The following is a 21588-nucleotide window of genomic DNA, read 5'->3' as shown; positions in this document are numbered from 1 at the left end:
GTTTCTGTGGAGACCACTGGCTGCCCTGAGTCTAAAAGTTTCTGCATCACTGCTCCCGTCTGTCCTGGAATGCCTGCCCAGAGAGAACAGAGGCCCTCCACAAGTACTTCATGCCTCAAAGGGCCCAACCTACAGGTGCAATGAAATTCCTGTGACAAAACCTCCTGAGTGTCTGCAATGCAGCAAAGGGCCATGGGCCCACCCCTACAGCCCTTGGGTCACTCACCTGCACTCCAGCATTCCTGCGAAGCCTGGAGAACAGGCATAGAAGCAGAGCCGGGAAAGCAGCGGGCCAGGGTGAAAAGTGACACTCAAAGCAGCAGAGCCCTGAGTAATGAGGAGGGCAGAGTGACCACAGCAGTGCTAAAGAGGAGAGATCACACCTGTTTACATCAAAGAATCCTACGGCTTTGGTGGTTCTCCGGTGTGATCCTTGTTCTTGGGGTCACCAGGGGACACACCTTTGGTGTTTTCAAAGGTTTAACACCCTGAATGTGGGTAGCAGCATCCCACAGGTTGGGGGCCCAGACTGAACAAAAAGGAGAACTGAGTGGGATGATGACATCTGTCTCTTCCCACTTTCTGACTTGCAGACACAGTATGACCAGCCATCTCAGGCTCTGCCACCTCACCTACCTGGCATGATGGACTGTATCCTCTCGAACTGTGAGCCAAAGCAAACCCTCCTTCCGTAACTTGCTTCTGTCAGGTATTTGTCCACAGCGGGGGAAAAAAGAAACTAGTACTTCCAGTGTATCATAAGCAAACTCCCAACAAAGACCAGCCCACAAGTACAGCTCCACACTATGCCATTTACTTTTACAAATATTTTAATACCAAAACCACAAGAAAGATGAATCTCCAAAGACATAATCTATTTAACTTCATGGAAATTTCCCTTGGGACTTGTAGGTGACCCTTCTCACACCTGGAGGAAGATTCTAGGCTCTCACAGTATGTTCACAGGATAAGTGCCTGGGTTTCTGCTTCTTCTGTCACCTCCCTGTCAGGTGCTACCATGGGCTCCACCCACCCGTCACACACAACAGGGACTGCATTAAAAGCTCTAGCTGTGGCTAATGCTCAGTTACCCAGGCACATGAGGAACCAAAGCATGAAATTTTACTAAAAACAGACCTGAACAACATGGAGGTCTTCCTTGCCACAAAATCACTCTGAGCTGATCTGCCTGGTCTCCAGGCCGGCAGATTATACAATGGGCCTAGGACACTGGGAGCTGGGGGGGGGGAATCTTACCCTAACAAGAAAAAGGCAGACAATCTAAAAGAATCAAGCTTTTTTTAATCTTCCAGAGAATTCAGGTTGTGTTCCTAGCACCCACATTGTGACTCACAAATATCCCTAACTCTAATCCCAGGGGATTTGACATCCTTTTGTGATTCCCTCTGGCACCAGGCATGTGGTGCACACCTTTAATCCCAGAGGCAGAGGCAGGTGGATCTCTGAGTTCGTGGCCAGCCTGGTCTACAGAGCAAGTTCCAGGATGGAATCCAAAGATATACAGAGAAACCCTGTCTCAAAAAACAAAAACAAACAGAAAGGAAGGAAGGAAGGAAGGAAGGAAGGAAGGAAGGAAGGAAGGAAGGAAGGAAAGAAGGAAGGAAGGAAGGACCTTCCCTCAGCCTCCAAAAAAGCCAAGGTTAGGGATATAGTTCAGAGTGCTTTCCTAGCATGTATGAGGCCCTTGGTTTGATCCCTATACCACATAAGCCTGGGCATGGTGGCCCATGCCAGTTGGACAGTTACTTAAAATCTTATCCTATTATAAGCTTTGTATTATGCCCATTATATGTTCTAGCTACACACTATAAGAAAACAGAAGCATATATCCATAGAAAAATATGTATATGGATGTTTACAGCAGCTCTTTTTTTTTTAATAACCTAATGTTACCTTTAGATGGATAAATAGATTTTGGTATATCCATTCAATTGAATCCTCCTCAGCAGTAAAAGGTATGAACTACTTACACATGTAACATGAATCAATCTCAAAATAATTAGGCCGAAAGAAACTAGACCCAATAAGCAAGTAATTGTATGATTCCACTTACATAAATTCTAAGTACAAACTAACTGAGACAGCAAGTCAATGAGTAGGGCTGAGGAGACTGCTTAGTGGGTAAAGGGCTTGGCACATAAGCACAAGGGGCTAAACTGCAGGCTGACAACTCTAGTGAGAGGCCCATGAGGCTTGCCATCAATATGTGAATTAATTCGCACATGGGTAAAGCAGAGAGCCTCATTTCAGTGTAGTGTCCTCAGTGGAAGGGAGGAAGAAGCTGGTTCCATAGGCAGGAGCTGGCTCCAAGCAGCCCTTAGCCACACAGGGATCCACGAAGAGTCAAGCAAGGACTGCACACAGTGGGCAAGAAGCCGGAGGCAGCTGCCGTTTGACCAGAAGATGCTGTAAGCTGAGCTAACAGAATGGGTCCTGCAGGTGGAGGAGGAGTGAGGATTAACATTTGCTCAAAGTACACATTTCTCCTTGTAACTGTTCACCCTGGACCTTGTCCTCTGCCCAGTCTGCTCATGAAGTGAACAAGTGTCCAAAAACTGACCCATGGCTTCAGAAGGAGCCAGAATGGGGGCTGGGTTCTCATTAATTTTTTTCTTGCACAGCCTGCCTGGTCATTGCCTACTTAACATATCAGAGCATGTCACTGAGTTTCTAAAGACTGGCTGGGTGCCACACTGGGACACACACAGACACAGACACAGATACACACAGACACATACACACACACAAACACACACACACAGACACACATACACACAAACACACACACAGACACACACACACACGCACACACGCACGCACGCAAGCACGCGCGCGCACACACACGCACGCATGCACGCACGCACGCGCGCGCGCGCACCCCACAGTTAAATCCTTTCACTGCAATCTGCTCCCACAGAAAGAGGAGCTCAGAAGGTGTCTCTCTGTTCTGATGTCAGGCTGCTCTCAGAAGCTAACAGTTGCCTTAATGTTTGCTAACCTGGCCCTGGAGAGGGAATTCAAAGGCAGAGCTCACTTGGACCCAGCCTCATGCCCAGCTCCTCACATGGAAGAAGCATGGCTAGTTTATTAAATCACATATTATCTGCAGATTCGATACACTATAGCCATATTTGTCTTGTAATTTAGGGTTCCAGCCTCGAATCCAACAGGAGAAGAAACTTCTGATTCTAAACATGGCTCTGAAGCCACGAGGAATTCTGGTTTCCTAAGAGCATCTAATTGTTTGGCAGTCTGGCCAACGGTCACCCAAGTGTGAGCCTAGGATTTACCTACCACTGCTGACTTTCCAGACTTATTAACATGCCCGTTCCCCACACCAGCTGTGGGGAGGGCAGAGTGCTGGGTCATTTGCTCAAGTCCTGGAATAGAGATACAAGGTCTGGAGCCAAAGTAGCAGTCTCAAAGCTGAATGGGACACTCAGCAACCAAAGACCCCAGACAGGTCTGAGGGCTACACCCTGATTAGACAGGCTCTCACTGCTAGGAGGCTGAGCGTCTTTAAATGGGTGGCAAGGGATCCACAGGCCTGATCAACATGTTGATGCCACACAGAACCAGTGCCATCTGGGTTTTGGGACCAAAGGCAACATAGTGCACCTTTTCATGTCATGATTCCCCTCAGAGAAGTGCAGGTGTTTGCATTCCATCTGGGCTGCCCCCAGGCCAATGGGAATGGGCAAATGATAAAGAGGCAAAGCACAAAGCCCCATTCTGCTTGCCTCAGGGCTGGGACAACCACTCCTGGGCTCATGACCAATCTGGCTCTGCAAGAGTTTTCCAAGCATTTCACACACAGAGTGGGGAGTCTTCAAAAGGGGGAGACAATGCCCTGGCAGACAGGGTTCACATTGCTCTCAGGAGAAGTAAGGTTATAAATGACACACAGAGGTGAGGGAGAGGGGAGTGATATGAGAAGAGTAAGCAGTTTAAATCAATGGAGACCTTGGTTTAAAAGCAACTAGCTATGCCCACCATGTAACCAGAACATTCCTAGAGGAGGCACGTGGCCTTTGTTCCTGTGGGCAAGAAACAACAGCTGGCCTTTTGGTGTTGAAGTTTTTCAAGTCATCACAATCACATCGGTGGCATAAAGTTAAGGTGGGGGTCAGGAACACACAGAGAGAAGTGGGCAGATAGTGAGGTCTCAGTCCTTTAACTTGGTCCATAAGAGCCTTAGAGGAGGTAGGGCCATCCCAGTGAAGTCCACTTTCCTGGATACAGTCTGCCTAGGACTTATATGAGACACACCTCTGAAACATTTTTGCATGGCTCAGCTTGCCACCACGCCCCAAGACCCGAGCTGGATCCCTGGGATACACACGATGAATGAAGAGAACTGACTCCTGCAAGTTGTCTTCTGACCTCCACACACAAGTGCTGGCAGACCACACACACTAATCATAAATAATAAATACAAATGTTTGTCAGGCACAGTGGAGGAGCTCCCCTTTAATCCCAGCAGTTGGGATACAGAGGCAAGTGAATCTCTACGAATTCAAGGCCAGCCTGATCTACATAGGGAATTTCAGGCTAGCCATAGCTACTTAGAGAGACCCTGTCTCAAAAACCAACCAACCAAAGAAAAATAACCCAAACAAAACAAAAAAGTAACATTACATATTTAGGGAAGACAAATCAGAATAAAAGTAAGTAGTCAAACCACATGGACTTTTTTTTTTTTTTTTTAAAGAAAGAAGCAATGTAGCTAATCAGCCAACCCCAGACTCACTCCTGGGAAAGATTGCTCCCTAAGAACACATAGGGGTCTCCAATTAATTCCACAAACATTTCTTAACTTAAGGCCCAGGACAACAATGCAGTCTCTTTCAGGGCTACCTAGAAATATCTACCCTCTATATAGCAAGTGCCTAGAGGGCAGGGCGGGAGGAGATCAAGAATTCTAATAAAGTCTCAATGTTGACTGTAGTTGGTCTTTGTTTGTTTAAGTTGCTTTGAACTAATTTTAGAATTATAGAAAAGTTACAAAAAAACAGTACAGAGAATTTCCATCATCTCCCACCCCCGCCTCCAGTGTTAACATCTTACAAAAGCAATGGACAGTGTCTAGATCAGGAAATCAGCACTGGGAAATGGGTAGCCTTACATGAGTTTCACCAGTTTCTTCAGCTAATGTTCTTGGATTGCTAGTTTAGATAGAATATTATCTAGGGTGTGTGTGTGTGTGTGTGTGTGTGTGTGTGTGTGTGTGTGTGTGTGTGTGTGCGCGTGCGCGCGCGTGCGTGCGTGCGTGCGTGTGTGTGTCTGCAACCAGAAATATTGGTTGTCTTCCTCAATCCTCCTTTGTTTTTCATGACTGATGCTTTTGAAGAAATATTGGTCTGTTATTTTCTCAAGTGGCTCTCGGTTTGGTTTTTGCCTGGCGTTTCACGTGACTGGATTCAGGTTACACATTTTGACACTGCAGGGTCTGGGCAGACAGGACTTAATGCTGAAGGTGCTGACCTAGATCAGTGGGGAGTATCCTCTCTTCAAGTTTCTCCAGTGCAGAGCTACTATTTCTCCCTATGTAGTTATTTTTTTGGGGGGGGGGCAAACGACTGGATTTTAAACAGGGCACATGCTGCTGTCTTTACAAACTCCAAGTGTCAGCCCAGCTCTCTGAGGGCTGCAGCTGCCCCACAGATGAGAGGCATCCAATGAAGAAGAGAGGCAGAGAAATGTCTCTGGAAGACTCAGAAGCTTTGGTGACAAAGAGGAACAGTAGCAGTTTATTTATAGATCCACTTGAAGACAGATCATTGTAACTACTGGAGCAGAATTTTAAAACTCTGGGAACAAAGGCTGGCTATTTTAAGTTTTCCTTGCACTTAGTTCAATGGAGAGTGTCAGAGCCACGGACCATACTCCAGGCATCACTCTCAAGCTCAGTTAATTCATATTTTGCACAGCATAATAGTACATGAACAAGGCCTGTCAAGATAGACATCCAGGCCTGACTATCTAATTAGGAGAGGCAGCTGGCCTCAGATTAGCCAGAGTCCTTTGCCAGTGCCCCATGCTTCCATGGGAGGCCATATCCTACAGGGTCTCATGGCCTCTCTTTTTTGTAGACAGCAAAAGAACTGCAGCTGCAGACAGCAGATGAACTATAGTTACATCATTTCTCTCTCTCCCCCTCCTCCTGCAGACTTCAAGAGGGTCAGGACATCTTATTCGATGCCTGGACCAGGTCATGTAGCTTGCCTGCTTGCCCATCATAGCTCCAGGAAGAGATGGGTCCCACTGAGGACAGTGGGTTCAGGAGCTCCCCTTGTCCCTGGCCTGACGCCGGGTGCAGGTCAAAGACTCTGAACCCCTCTACCTGACCTACGGGCAGGACGAAGAGGAGTATTCAGATAACAGGATGAGACACAAGGGTGTCAGTGTTTTTTATACCCTTACTTGAGCAAAGAGAACAAAACAATTTTTCTTTTCTTTGAGACAGGGTCTCATATAACACAGGCTGGCCTTGAAATTGCTATGTAGCCAAAGATGACCCTGAACTTGTGATCCTCTGTTCCTGAACCCAAGCATTACAGTCATATATCATCACACCTGCTTTGTTTTTGTTTTTGTTTTTGTTTTAACATGGGAAGGAAGTTTAATCGGGGAAGGGAACAGAGTGGGGAAGGGAAGAGAGGGAGGGGAGACAGAAAAGAGAGAGCACCTGTTTTTATTTGGTGCTGGGAACCAAACCCAGTACTTTGGGCATGCTGGGCAGGCACTCTGCCAACTAAGCCACATTCCCAGCCCCACAAAATGACTTTCTTGACACAATATGGGAAAATGTGAACATGTTCTAGGTATTGTTAAGAAGAAATCACTAATTTTGTTGAATTTGACAAGAGCTTTACAGTTAAATAATCAAGGGAAATCCTTAGAGTAAAATGTTATATCTGGAATTAAAGAAATGCTCTGAGGCTTCTAAGAAGTGTGGGGAAGATGTAAGGCTGGCAACTGGAGAAAGCGGGTGAGGGGCTCATGGGGGCTGACACGCTGCTACTAGCTGCTCCACACTAGTGCTAAGCTCAACACTTCTGTCACACAAAAGGCTTTTGTTTGTTTTGATAACAAGTGCTGTGGGCTGAGGCCAGGCTGGAGAACCCCAGCAGGAAGCAGAGCCACAGGGTCACCACCACCTTTGGGGCCCTGGGGCCTGCAAGCATGGGAGGCTGATGGCTTTGCCCAAGCCCAAAAAATGTCTGCATGAGCCTCTGGCACTACATGGAGAAAGCCTGTGATGGTAGTGACAGTATTCACTGAACCCACAGGAGTGTCCAGACCGTCACAGAAACCAACTGTAAGATAATCTCCATGGAAACCATCTATTCTGACTTTTTTTTTTTTTTTTTGCCATGGTAACCAATAAGAACATAAACATAAGTATTATCCAACACCCTTACACCACATGGTCAACACTACTAGCCAATCTGGAAAATATAAAATGCAAAAAGGGTTTTTCCATTTCAAATGAAAAGAAATTCTGGAACTCTAGTCCACACATGCAGCTTCTACCACCCTTTGTGGCCTGCTGGCGGCCCAAATCACCCCACACCACCTGCTACCAAAGGGACAAATGAGCCAGAAAGTTACTTTCTTCATTTAGTCTGAGACCATGAAAAAGCATCTCAAGCAAAGAGCCAAAGACAGCCAGTAGGCTCACACACTGAGCCACACTGCTCCATGATCCCTGGCATATGTCCCCCACACCCCGATTTCCTGAGAACCCTTTTTCAGGCACAGACTGGCTGGCTGCTGTGGGGACAGCAAAGCCAGTCCTAGGCCTGTGAATAACTGATGGTGGGAAAGGGGGTCTATCTGGAAAGGACTGCTCTGCTCTGGACAGGTGCAGGAGGAAGAATTTCTAGGGCTGGTAAGATGGCTCAGTGAATGAGTGAAGGCGCTTGATGACCTGAGTTCAAGACCCCCGTGGCAGAAGGAGAGAAGTCCCAAAAGTTGTTTTCTGACTTCCACACCCACACTGCGGCACACATGTGCATGTGTGTGCACGAGTGCATGCGCACGCGCGCGCGCGCGCGTGCGCGCGCACACACACACACACACACACACACACACACACACACCTATTTAAAAATTTTTTTAAAAAAGGCCAGATTTGGTGGCACATGCCTTTAATCCTATACTCAGGAGACAGAGGCAGAAGCAGATGAATCTCTGTGAGTTCAAGGCCAACCTAGTCTACATAGTTTTAGGACAGTCAGGGCTGTTGTAGAGAGACCCTGTCTCAAAAAAACAAAAACGAAGAGGAGGAGGAAGAAGTGGAGGAGAAGAATTATTTCCAGCTTCCCTCCCAAACACCTGGGGAAGACTACACAAAGGAGGAAAGAGCCTCAAATGGCTCAGGGCAACTATGCTGGGAAGAGGTGACAGTGTCCCTGAGGAGTAGAGCTAGACTCAAGCCATCTCGGCTTGTTTCTACATGTGGCTTGCTTCTCCCACTTTCAGCTTTCTGGGTTTTAAAAACTAGAATAGAACCAAAAGAGAACGAACCTCACATGCCTGAAGGCCCAGTTCTTGTGCTCTCTATACCACAAGGCTGGCTAGATTGTTCTGTGCCTCTGCTGGCACTCACATTGAGAGGTGAGTCGCAAGTGTGGTCTGACAGGGCTGCAGGTGGCTTGTCATCATCATTAGCAAAATAGCAGTAACACAGCAGTGATTGAGATGACAGGTGTTCGAGGGCTGTGTGCCTTATAGTGAAGCTCAATGGTTAGGCTACCCCCTTGTTGTCTCTGACTTGGAACCATCTCCTCACATGCAAAAGTGGGGCTACCAACAGCCCTGAGCCCACACTGAGCAGGAACATCTCCCAAAGGACTTAGCAGAACTCAGAAAGAGGTATTATGGTTGGATTTATGTGCTGGGTAAGTCCTGATACATGTAGGATTGAACCTGAGGCCTCTGGGCTTTGTGTGGATTCAAGAGTCAGCAGGCTGTCTTCAGGATAGGAGCTGGCCCATGTGTCCACATCTGTAGAGGACAGGAGCTGGCCTATGTGTCTATACCTACAGAAGATGGGAGCTGCCTAGGTGCCCACATCTACAGAGGACAGGAGCTGGCCTAGGTGCCCACATCTACAGAGGATGGGAGCTGGCCTAGGTGCCCACATCTACAGTGTGGGAGGTAAGAGACAGAGAGAACACAAAAGGAGACACTAAGGACAGTGCAGAAAGCAGTGGTCTGGGAATGGAGATTTAAGAACAAGTCTAGATTAGAGGCAGAACATCTTATGGCAGCCAGGAGGCAGGAGGCAAGAGGAAAACACCTGGAAGAGGCCTATGGCAGGGCAGCATCTTCCTTACTGATAGTTGTTGCTGGTACTAAAACTGTATGTCTGCTTGCCTAGTTCTAAGCAGACTGATGGGTGCCCCTAGGTTCAAAGGACTCACAGGACAGCACTGGAATCACTCTGAACAATCCTGATGATTCTAACCAGACCTACATTCCTTCCCCTAAGCCCCCTTTCCACTAGAGTGGGATGAGAGGGACACTGATTCAATTGCCTCTCCCAAGCTGTAGCTTCTACCAGCCACAGAAATGGATGAAAAGGACTCTTGTCTAGGATATCAGACATTGCTGGATACACTGTCTTCCAATAGACCATGGTTTTCAAAGAGTCCCTGCACTAGCAGCATTAGCATCTTCTGGAAATGAGTTAGAAGTGTAAGCACCAAACCAGACACTCTGGGGATGGCCCAGCCAGCAGTGAGTTTTAACGTTCCCACATGGGCTATGAGGCACACTTGAGTTTGAGAACCAGTTGGAAGAGCTCAGGACATTAAATGTCAAATGTTAAAAGAACTATCTTGGCTGGACATGGTGATGCATGCACACTGTTAATCCCAGGACCCAGGAAGCAGAGAGAGGTAAGCAAATCTCTAAGAGTTTGAGGCTAGCCTCACCTCCAGGCCACCAGCCAGTATTACATGGTGAGACTGTCTCACAAACCTGTCTCAATCCCAGCACTGTCAGGGAAGGTCAGCTAACATGGCTTAGGAATGTCAACAGATGCCACTTTATGCAAACAAAGTCTACCCTTGTAGGATTCCCATCTTCATGCCAGGAAGGCATCTGAGCAGCCAGATTACCTGATAGCCCTGTACTGTGCCCAGGCCCACAGCACCCCATGTCTGCACAGGGGAAAATAAACAGCAGTCAGAGGCACTGATAATCACACCTGACCAAAGGTGCTAGTTATGTAGACTCCAGAGGCCCCTTAAGACAGCACAATGCCATGGTTCTACATGCAATCATTCACACACTGAGCCTGGGTATTTGTTCTAGGTCTGATGCTGAAGGAGACATGAGGAGACCTCTTTTGCTTCTTCATTCTAAGGTCTCTTGTTTGCTACACCTAAAGGGGACACTTGACTGAGTCTATAACCATTCACCAGCGTGTCACATGACCTCTGAGTCTAGGTTCCTCCTCTACATGCAGAGAGTATGAATGAATTATACCAGGAGTCACACAGAGATGTACAACCAGGTAAGTTGCAACATCCCAATTGTCCCCAAGTCACCCCTCTGAGATCTGCAAAGCTTCCCAAGAGCCAACCAAGAAGGGAGGAATGGGAGCCCAAGAGCCAACCAAGAAGGGAAGAAGGGAGAGGGTCTGCTTCCCCGCTTCCCACCAAGCTTTCATCCAGAGATGAGGGACACTATGGACAAAGCTAGTCATTCAGCAGGTGTACAACATACAACATATGAAGAGATACAGCTTAGCTACCAGAGGTGCCCTAGACCCACAGGCAGGGGGATGGGCCCTAGGAAACCAACCCTTTTCCAACCTGTGCAACTGCGGGGCATCTGATTCACTGGCAGTAGGCAGAAAGCCAAGAATTCCCTTTAACAGTCTTGAAAAAAAAAAAAAAAGCCAGAAATGGGGTCAAGTGGAGAACGGAGAAGTTCCTTTTTAAGACACATAAATCCGGGGTTCATTCTGCTTCAAATACCCTCAATGGCCCTCCTGCTAAGCATGTCTTTGAATTTCTCCTGTTTTATTTTGTTTTTGGGGGGCAGGCTCTCCTGTAGCTCAGGAAGGCCTCCAACCTCTTACATAGTCAAGAATGACCGTGAATTCCTGGTCTTCCTCCCACCATCTCCTAAGGACTGGGATTACAGATGTGTGCCACTGTAATCAGCTTGAATCCCTATTTCTCACTGCAAACAGCAAATGCCAAAACAGAAATCTGTATTCTGGGAAACAAACCCAAGTCAAATTGCTAATAGCCTGAATAAGTGTCTGTAGGGGACACAGTAATCAGGCCTCCTAAGGGCTGGCTACATGTGTGCCTGACCACACCTGTCAGGGTGTGGTCAAGGTGAGGTCAGGATGACTTGGGATAGGTTCTTAAGGGATGGCGAGCACATGGGAGACCCCTTTGCTCTGGCCTCCCTGCCTTGCTGCTCCTCACATGCTCTGGCTTGTGTTTGGCTGGTGTTTATCTAACTAAAGATATCTTGACCATACAGACTACGGATCGTCTTCGTTCTCGTTATATGAGTCCCCTTTAATTTCTATGTTAGAATCATAATCCCTATCGTATTTGGAACTGAGCCTCTGGGGGGTAACTAGGTCATGAGGACAGAGCTGCCATGATTAGGATCAGTGCCCTTATAAAGGGTTTTAGCCTGTACTGTCTACTACAGGAAGACACAGAGGAAAGACATCACTTCCTCCCCACTGGATCCTCACCAGTGACTATCAGTGCCTAGCATGCACCACCCAGCCTCCAGAACTGTGAGATATGGACTCCTGTTGTTTAGAAGCTACCTAGTCTATAGTATTTTGTTACAACAGCAGAAAGGCACCAAGACAAGATCCTTGAGGCAGGTGGAAAAGGGTCTCTCTTCTTTGCCTTCTTAGGTGAGGTTCCTCTAAGGAAAAGCTAGGTCTTCAGAAACCACCACAAGCACTTAGGACCCCCCCCCCCAGATTCTTAGCATAAAGTACCTATGGATCAGGAATCAGATCCCCTAAGCACCCTAAATCAGAACCCCAGGGCAGCACCCAAAACAAAACACAGGCATTGCAGGTGATGAGAGCTTTGTTGTCAGAACCTGGGGTACAAGGCACAAGAGGCAGACCTTAAAGGAGGCCTCAGGCTAAGGGCAGATATTCTTGGGTGAGCAAACCCCTTCTCCGGGGAAGGTTCTATCTAGTACTGATGTTTTGAGATTCCCAGGCATCTTGTCCTAAGGAGTATTGAGAGTGGTAGGAGGTGTGTGTGTGTTGTTTCCACCCTCCTCAGAGGTTTATTTTGTTATCTGCAAGCTCAGAAGTCTTGAGATCTGCCATTTAAAAAGGCAACATACGCTTGCACGGGTCTAAAACCCTCCCTGGTCCTCACAAGGACCACCTATAGGGAGGAGCCAGCAAAAACTCTCCCAGTCAGCAATGCACCCACACCATTGTCCAATGCCCCTCACCCCAAAAGGTGTGAACACTTGATCATTCTGACTGGCTCTCAGAAGACAGAAGAGGGAAAGAGAACATTCTTGAAATAGCTACAGCTTGGTGAGCACTTGCCATGTGCCAGGAACAGGGCCAAGTGCTGCTTGGCCTGCCACCTGTGAAATCTCATGGAAGGAAGAGGACCCAGGGACTCCCAGGTTGACAGAAGAGGAACCAAGACCTCAGAGATCCGGCCACTGGCTGGGGTCACAGCGTAAACAAGGCAGGGACAGAATTCAATCACAGGTTGGTCGGAAGCCAGAAGCCAAGCTCTTAACCACAGGTGAGCTTTTCTCCTTCAAATGCAATCTTGAGAAGTGAGCAGAGAAAAGCCCTCAACCCCAGAGATCAAGGTTAATGTCTAAACCAGAGCAGCCAACCCTGAGAACTCAGGAAGTGGGTTGTATGGTTTTTTTTCCTCTGTCAGTTTCACTGAATTACCTAGAACTTAGTGTTCTTCCTCCTCTACCCAACTAGTACAACCTTCTCAATTGCATAAGGGGCCTCTGACTGTGGCAAAAATAGGGACGATCCAAATAATGCACCTTTGTTAATTAGAAATAACTTAATAAGGTAGGCATGGTGGTACATATCTTTAATCCCAACATGCTGGCAGAGGAAGGAAGATCTGAGTTCAAAATCAGCCTGGTCTACACAGTGAGACCTTGTCCAAAAAAAAAAAAAATTTAAAAGTACTTCTGCAGCTGGGGTAGAAATCTGTCCTGGAGAACCTGAGATTTGGGAAGGACAAGATGCTACTCCAAAATCCAGGGTTCTTCTGCCTAAGGGACAGAGAGCAGGAGGGTAAGGGCAGAGGGCAGAGGCCAGGGCTGCAGCGGGAGACAGGGCTAAACATGAGACCCTGAAACACCAGTGCAAGCATCTGCTACAGAGAAGCCCTCTGCGGTACCCAGCCATACCCCTCTAGGAAGCACTCATCTGCCCCAAAGCAGCCCTTCCGACCTTCTTTCAGGACAGAGCATGGAGATTCCTGCCCACTTTCAGCCCACAGCATGACCTGGAATCCTTCATGTGCAACTTACCAAACAGAGAAAGTGTTCCAGCCACAAGCCCTGAAATCCCTCGTTTGGACAACTCAGCCAAGAACAGAAGGAAAATGGCACCCATTATTCTCTTTCTGAATGGCTGGGAAATGGCTTTTGCTTTTCAACATGAAATGTGCCTAAAAATAAGCTGTGAATTTCAACCAAAGTTGAAAATAGCTCTGCAGTGAACAGAGCTCTGCTTGGAGTGAGTTTAAGGACAGCCTTCATTCCAAGATCTGAAAGCTGAAACACCACAGTCAGAGAAGGGGTCACAGGCAGGGGGGCTCAAGGGTGAAGGGACCCCCCCCCCGCCGCCCACAGGCTCACAGGGTTGTCCTTGCTATTCTCTGCTGGTGGGGGAGCAGCAAAGAGCCAAGCAAAGTCTGCCCCTCTGGCTTCCAATGGACACAATGGAAAAAGCACATGGTCAGAAGCTGCATACCGTATTTGGTACACAAATTCCCCAAAACCCCCAAATGCCCAGGAGCGTTCACCCTGTTTCAGTGCCTAAGGTGATTTGGAGACAGAGATAAAGGGGTAAAGGGCATCAGATACACAGCACAATTGGGCCATGGCTGCAGTGCTCATGGACTCTCAAGAAGTCAAACCCACCCTGGGCAGCCACTAAATCTCTCAACAGGTAATATCACCAAGCCAGGTAGCGTTTGGGCAAGAAACATGCTTCAATTTGAAGAAAATCAAGTTGCTAAAAGTGAAGACTCTTTTCTTATTGTTTACCAACATCTCTGAGAAACTTGATAGACCAAACAGCATTCTTACAAAAGGACTACCAGAAACTATCTGAACGCTCTGGTCCGTACCTGGTGGGAATCAGAACTGACCCAGCTGAGCGGCGGCGGCGTCCTTGCGTGGGCTCCTAGAACAGCCTCCCTGAGTTCCCTCTCCACACTCTCTCCCACCCCCTACCCCATTCCTCCCACTACTTTCTTTCTGGGCTCCTCCTGAAGAAGGAGGTTCTGCAGTGATTCTCAGCTGGGGACACCCAACAATATCTGAAGACATTTCTGGTCATCAAAACTGGGGAACAGGATGCTACCAGCATCTGCTGGGTAAAGGTCAGGGATGCCACTAAAGATCTCACGGGTCACAGGACAGTAAACACTCAAATAACTATCTGCCTCTAAATAAGAATTGCCGAGGTTGAGCAACCCAGAGTTACTGGAAGGATGGGATGCAGGCAGAAATGGAACGTGGGAGCTTGCCAAACTCAAGTTCACAGGACACGGCAATCAATGCTCCTGGGCTCCCCGAAGGAGCACAGCACTCTGGCCAGCCAGGGAATCTGAGTCCTGGGAAAGGCTCTGGAAAGAAGGGTGGGAACACACTAACCAGCAGCCCTTCCTACCTCAAGAGAAAGCCTAGCCTCACAGTTCTGCAAAAACTAGCTGTCTCCAGGCTAGGAGGATGAAAACTGTGGAGGTGATTTGGATGTTGATGGCTTATGAGACAGACATTGAGAAATGGTTAAAATGGTCAATTTTAATATATATTTAATTTAATATATATTTATATCATATATATTTAATATTTAAATTAATTTAAATATATATGTTTTGTAGGACATATATATCCCACAAAAAAAACCAGGCATAACACTCACTATCCTGGCCTTCCTCCTGTTCCCCTTCAGAGAAGCCTCTCAGGCAGCATTAGGAGTGGGTATGGATGTCTAGAAGGCCTACCTATCCTCTCAAGGCTCTAGGATGGACTTAGGACAAAGAACAAGCAGTCATTATCTCAACCAAGAATGGTTCTAAGATTACTGTATCACTTCAGGAGTCTTCATAACCAGACTATAGGTACTCTGAACTCAGTGAGGAAACGGAGGCTTGAGGAGATGAGGTGCTTTGTCCAGGGCTACCCAACAGGGTTCAAAGCCACGTCCTGTGCCCTGCTTGAGGACAACTGGCTGCCTTGGGTCCCGATGAGCCCTTGACCTGCCATGCCCCATCCCGTCCTGCTGGCTTCCTCTACCCACACGATTACACCCTAGATGCTCAGGCCCTGAAGCTCTGGGAGAAGGTGATATATCCTCTATTCTGAGTGGGGCTAAGGGATAACAGGCAGCTTGTTCAAACTATTTTCCTAATAAAAATTCAGATCACCTCACTAGCCATTAAACCACATTGAGATTCTATGTCATCCCCTGTCAGAATAGCAGCCACAAAAACAAAACAAAACAAAACAAAACAAAACAAAAAAAAAAAAAAAAAAAAACAGGGGCTGGAGAGATGGCTCAACAGTTAAGAGTACTAACTGCTCTTCCAGAGGACCTGGTTTCAATTCCCAGCACCCACATGGCAGCTAACAATTGTCTGTAACTCCAATTTATATCTAACACCCTCACACGGACATACATGGAGTCAAAATACCAATGTACATAAAATAAGAATAAATCGATTATTTAAAAAAAAAAAGAGACAACAAATAATGGTACGGATGCAGACAAAACGGACCACTATGCCCTGTTGGTGGAAATGTAAACTAGTAACCGCTGTGGAAGTTAGAAGGGAGGCATCTCAGACAACTAACAGTAGGTCTACTGCATGGCTCGGCTGTACCACTGGTGGGTATCTACTGGAGGAACTCTGAGTCAGCATATCACAGAGACACTTGCAACACTATTCACAACAGCTAAATTACAAAACGAATCAAGTTTGTTGTTGACAGGCAAGTGCATGGAACCAGTGATGCCCGTATTAACTGAATCAAGCCAATCTCAGAAAGAAAACACCGTATGTTTTCTCTCATTTGTGGTTCCTAGATTTTAGAAGTATACAAAATTGTATACAGACACATGACATGAAGTAGAAGTGAAACTATAGGGTATAAAAGACTACTGGAGGGGGAAGAACAGGGAAGAGGAGAGCAGGGGGGTGGGAGAAATATGCTTAATAGCTGCATGAAATTCTTTTTTAATAATAATTTTTTAAAATATGGGCTTTTCTTCCACCTAGTAGATGCTAGTTATTCCCAAAAGGCAGATAGCAGGACCCTCCTAAGGTAGGAAAGAGCTGCCAAGCAGTCCCTGCCACTGGCAGTCCCCAGCATGATTATTTAGGCTTGCTTGGAAAAGACAGCATGGTTACATGCGAAAGTCTCACCTAAGAACTAGAACAGGAACCACCTCCTCACTCTGCAAGCAATGAGCACATACAAAGGTCTTGGCAGTGCTGATCTCGCCATCAGGGAGATCATAGGACAGAGGGCAGGATCCACACAGGATCCTTTCGGTAAAAAAAGGAATCAGCAAGTTGGGCAGTGGTGGTACACACCTTTAAACCTAGCACTCAGGGAGGCAGAGGCAGGTGCATCTCTGTGAGTTCAAGGCCAGCCTGGTCTACAGAGTGCATTCCAGCCCAGCCAGGGCTACACAGAGAAAAGAAAGAAAGGAGGGAGGGATGGAGGGAGGGAGGGAGGGAGGGAGGGAGGGAGAAAAGAAAAAAAGAATCAGCAGCAAGGAGGACATCAGTGCAACCCAGAGAGTTCTAACCAGCCCATAACTCAGGGCTCATCAGCAAACACTCAGGAGAAACAAAAGTTCCCAGCCACAGGGGCAGTCGAGGGGCAGGTCCTTGGGAGAAAACTGGAGGCTCCCTGTGGCCTACTCTGGAAGCAGCTCTAGCACAGACCAGAACGGGCACATGTGGAAGGAGAGATTCAGCTGTGGAGCCACAGTAAGCCTGGGGCAGACCAAGGAGGCTTCCTGGTTCTATTCTGAGTTCCAGCCTTGACTTACTAGGGGTTTGGGCGAGCCGTTTCCTGTTGTTCAGGCCAATTTCCTCCTGCTTGGGAGGCCATGGTGCTGCTTAGGTCCAGGGAAGAAAGATTTAAACAGTCTGTCGCCATAGAAGCCTAAACCTTTGGGATTACAATCTTGACTTATTCCAACCAAAGCTGAATATGGGTCTACTTAATGAGCCTTTATCAGTTATCATTTTTCTCCCAAATATTTATTCTACAAAATTAGTTATTTTTATTCAGGAACACTGAATGCCCTTTTACCAACAAAGGTACTAAAAATGGTTTGTGGTTGAGGAACTTCCTCTCCATGTTTTTGTTTTTTTTTTAAAAGAAGAAGTGAGAGTAACCAAACCAGGGTCTTTCCCATTCATCCCAGCAGAGACTTTGTGTGCTGAGCCCTCTAGGAACCATGTACTTGGGTCCTGAGACCCAAGAAGGCATGGCATAGGACAGATCCTTGGCCTCACTCTAGCAGCAGCATGTACCGTGACAACAGTTGCTACCAAAAGGGCCAGGATCCTGGACACCACAGCCGCATTGCAGCTTTTATGTCTCCTCTGCTCATTCTAGATTGGAGTCAAGGGACTAATGTGTTATTTGACCTTCCCAGGGTTCCTTTCTTGTAACAGAGAAGTCTCCAGGCCTCCTCATCTCCGAGCCCAGTGCTTTTTACTGTGACCATCCCAGAGTCACATGACTCAAGCCCTGACTGCTAAGCCACTTACCAGATTTCTAGCAGAGCTGGCCTGGGGTGGAGGCCTCTGCACCTTCACGTCTCCACAGTCAACAACATCAAAGTTACTCTTCCAAACCATCACCTGCCAAGACCAACAGGCACAGAGAATGAGGGGAGAAAATGGGCCCATAAATCAACCCCAAAGTTCTGAGCCACAGTAGTTCCCATCTCATACCTCAACTCAACTCTGGGACCCACATCCCTGAGGAGTAAGCTTTGGGGACAAGCCTGTGTGGCACCAGGACTGAGTATCATCATGTAGCCATGTAGCACAATTAGGGCTGAGCACCTGCTTGTCTCTCTACCTGAGTGTCACAGATGTCTCAATGGCAGAATCACTATTTAATCCATTTGTTCCCTGTCCTCATTTATCATCTGTCTCTCTGAAAAAGAAGCTCTTGAGGGTGGGTGGCCTTGCTCATGACACTGTGGGAAGTAGTGAACATAAACTCCAGGCCACACCACAGGGTTAATGTCCTGTCTCCACCCCTTACTGCAGCAGTTTTCAACCTGCGGGTGGAGACCTCCTTGGGGGTCTTTCACAGGGGTTGACTATCAGATATCCTGCATATCATGTGATTCACAATAGTAGTAGATTTACAGTTATGAAGTAGCAATGAGAATTTTATGGCTGGGGGTCGCCACAGCATGAGGAGCTGTTTTAAAGAGTAGCACTGAGCGGTGCATGGTGGTGCGTGCCTTTAATCCCAGCACTCGGGAGGCAGAGACAGACAGACCTCTGTGAGTTAGAGGCCAGTCTGGTCTCCAGAGCGAGTGCCAGGATAGGCTCCAAAGCTATACAGAGAAACCCTGTCTCAAAAAACAAAAAAACCCCAAAAAACAAAAAACAAAAACAAAACAAAACAAACAAACAAAAAAAGAGTAGCACTGTCAGGAAGGCTGAGAACCACTGGCTTACTTTGAAGCCTAGGTGAGGGATTCAGCCTATGCCTAGTGCCCTCTTCTTTGAAAAGATCCCAGCTCCTGCCTCACAGGGCTGCAGGGAGGCTCAAACGACACAGTGTAACCCAGTCATTGGCACCAGGGAATGGATGCTAACACACTCATTATCCTAAGCCTAATATGTTTAACAGTGAAAAACATACTCTTGGGGCTGGAGAGATGGCTCAGCAGTTAAGAGCATTGCTCTTCCAGAGGACCTGTGGTTCAATTCCCAGCACACACATGGCAGCTCATAACTGTCTGTAACTCCAGTTTCAGGAGATCTGACCCCTTCACACAGACATGCATGCAGGCAAAACACCAATACACATTAAATAAATATTCTTAAAAAAAGAAAGAAAAAGAAAAACATACTCTTAGCCAGGTGAGGTAGTACAAACACTGGAGGTAAAGGCAGGAAAATCTGTGAGTTCAAGGCCAGGTTGGTCTACATAGGTCACCCAGAACTACAGAGTGAGACCCAGCCAATAGATAGATAGATAGAGTGGCTTTGGTGGTTAAGAGCACTGGCTATTCTTCCAAAGGACTCATGTTTGAGTCCCAGCACAGCTACTAACAACCTCTGTAATCCCAGTACCAGGGGATCTGACGCCATCTTCTGGCCTTCACAGGCACTATATGAAATGTGGTGCACAGACCTACATGCAGGCAAAACACCCATACACATTAAAAACAACAAAAAAAGAGTTGGCCAAGAAGTGATGGCACACACCTTTAATCCTAGCACTTGGGAGGCAGAAGAAGGTGTTCTCTATGAGGCCAGCCTAGACTACAAAGAGAGTTCCGGGATAGCCAGAGCTGTTGTTATACAGAGAAATCCTGTCTCGAAAAACCAAAAGAAAAAAAAGTTACACATAAAAAATTTCAAATAAGGAGCTGGAAAGATGGCTCAGAGGTTAAGAGCACTGGCTGCTTTTCCACAGGTTCTGAGTTCAATTCCCGGCAACCACATGGTGGCTCACAACCATCTATAATGACATCTGGTACCCTCTTATGGCATCCATGCAGGAATTTTTTTTTTAATTTCAAATAAGTAATCAACCACACTCAGTATCTTCTTAAACAGGATAATGCCTGAAGGCACTTCCACAAAACCTTAGGAACAAGAGCACTCCCTACTGGTGACTAGAAGCCACAGGAGGCTGGCTGCTTCTAGGGTTACCTTCAGAATGGCTGGCCTGGCCATCATAGGAGGAGTCATACAACATGACCAACAGTCAATGGAAGCCAATGAGCCCACAAAAAAATTAAACCAAATAAACAAAAAAAGAAAAAGAAAAAACAACCCACCACTATATCACCCAAGATGAAAACTTGACATGCCCTAGACACTATCCCCAATGGGACACAGCAGATGAAGGCTTCTCACCACTCCCTGAGCAGTCCCACTGTTTATAGCTCCCAGAGGGATGGGGCACATGGGTATCTCATTTATCACTTTACAAACAGAATGTTGGCATATGCATACTCCATACAAGGTCCTTGTATAAGCATGGAGACCTAACATCCCTCACAGCAGTAGCCAGCATAAAGCAGAGATAACACCAAACACCCCAGAAAAACATGAGCAGATCTAAAAGATCTGGGAGCTGACAGTCTCACTGTGTGAAGATGGCCATGCCAGGTGGAAGTTTCCCCAGGCTGCCTCTTGTGCTACGTGACTCCATTTTAGCATGGCTATTTAACATGTACATCCGCCACACAGTTAACATGCGCAGCTGCCATACAGTTCCCGCTTTCCACACTCACTGTAAGCAGTGATCAAGGCTCTCTTTTACCTTCATCCTCTTTGGCTCTTAGCTGGGACCCAGTGCTGGGGTGGGAAGATACATGCTGGCTGTTATCCAGGCTATGGACACAGAACCTTTAGCTAGCCTCTGCTTTACTGGGAAATTGGCACATTTCACTGCAGCTGGGACTCATGGAAGGCCAACAGGATTTGTCTAGGCTGAGCAGCAGAGCTGTGAGGCCGGTACCCAGATGGGTGTTCTCATCAATCCACCAGATCTCCTGTGTGCACACCACTGCTCTTTCCTCCAGAAACAGAAGACTGTGCAGATACTCTGGGAGACTGCTGACAGGTGCAGTCCTCAGTGCTCCATAGCTCTCCTGAGCCAGGCTTTGAGCCAGCCCCCAAGGTCAGAGCACCCCCACCCCCAGCAGATAAGCCCTTGGTATTTTGCAGTCTGGACAAAGAGGCACAGGGCAGGCAGGATGAAACCTCAGTGCAAAGGGCGATGAGGCAGGGTAGGACAGGACTTCTCTCTGCAGCCAAGAATACAAAAAATGCTGACCCTTTAGACATGCAGAGGCCGGGAAGCAAAAGGCAGCAGAGAATAGAGTAGAGGCTCCCAGGGAAGAACCAAGGCTGAGCAGCCATGTGGGTTCAGTGCTTGTCCCTGTCTCTGCCACCAGCTGGGACTATTTTCTCATCTATAAGAATAAAATAGGAAGACTTGCCCCACAGGACTCAGGAGAACTAAATGAGCTTTGAAACTCTTGCTATACTGACAGCATTACCAGATCTGCAGAAAGTACCCAATAATTCTTCACTCTTTATG

General features: G+C 47.2%; 1 protein-coding gene across 5 annotated transcripts in view; it reads right to left on the bottom strand.

The window, feature by feature from the left end:
* The window catches only part of Poc1a (POC1 centriolar protein A), a 97567-nt gene that overhangs the window by 22939 nt on the left and 53040 nt on the right, over window positions 1-21588 (bottom strand). For 4 of the 5 annotated variants that reach the window (XM_035443916.1, XM_035443914.1, XM_035443915.1 and 1 more), the window contains one exon: window positions 18054-18146. In XM_035443916.1, the coding sequence (XP_035299807.1) occupies window positions 18054-18146 (93 nt within the window). Of the gene's footprint in view, window positions 1-2059; window positions 2455-18053; window positions 18147-21588 lie in introns of those variants that run through there. The other variant, XM_035443918.1, reaches the window with a different exon arrangement.

Source organism: Cricetulus griseus, chromosome 4, assembly GCF_003668045.3.
Source record: "Cricetulus griseus strain 17A/GY chromosome 4, alternate assembly CriGri-PICRH-1.0, whole genome shotgun sequence".
NCBI lineage: Eukaryota > Metazoa > Chordata > Mammalia > Rodentia > Cricetidae > Cricetulus > Cricetulus griseus.
The sequence above is the reverse complement of the archived record's forward strand: the minus strand, read 5'-3'. Positions and strand labels throughout refer to the sequence as shown.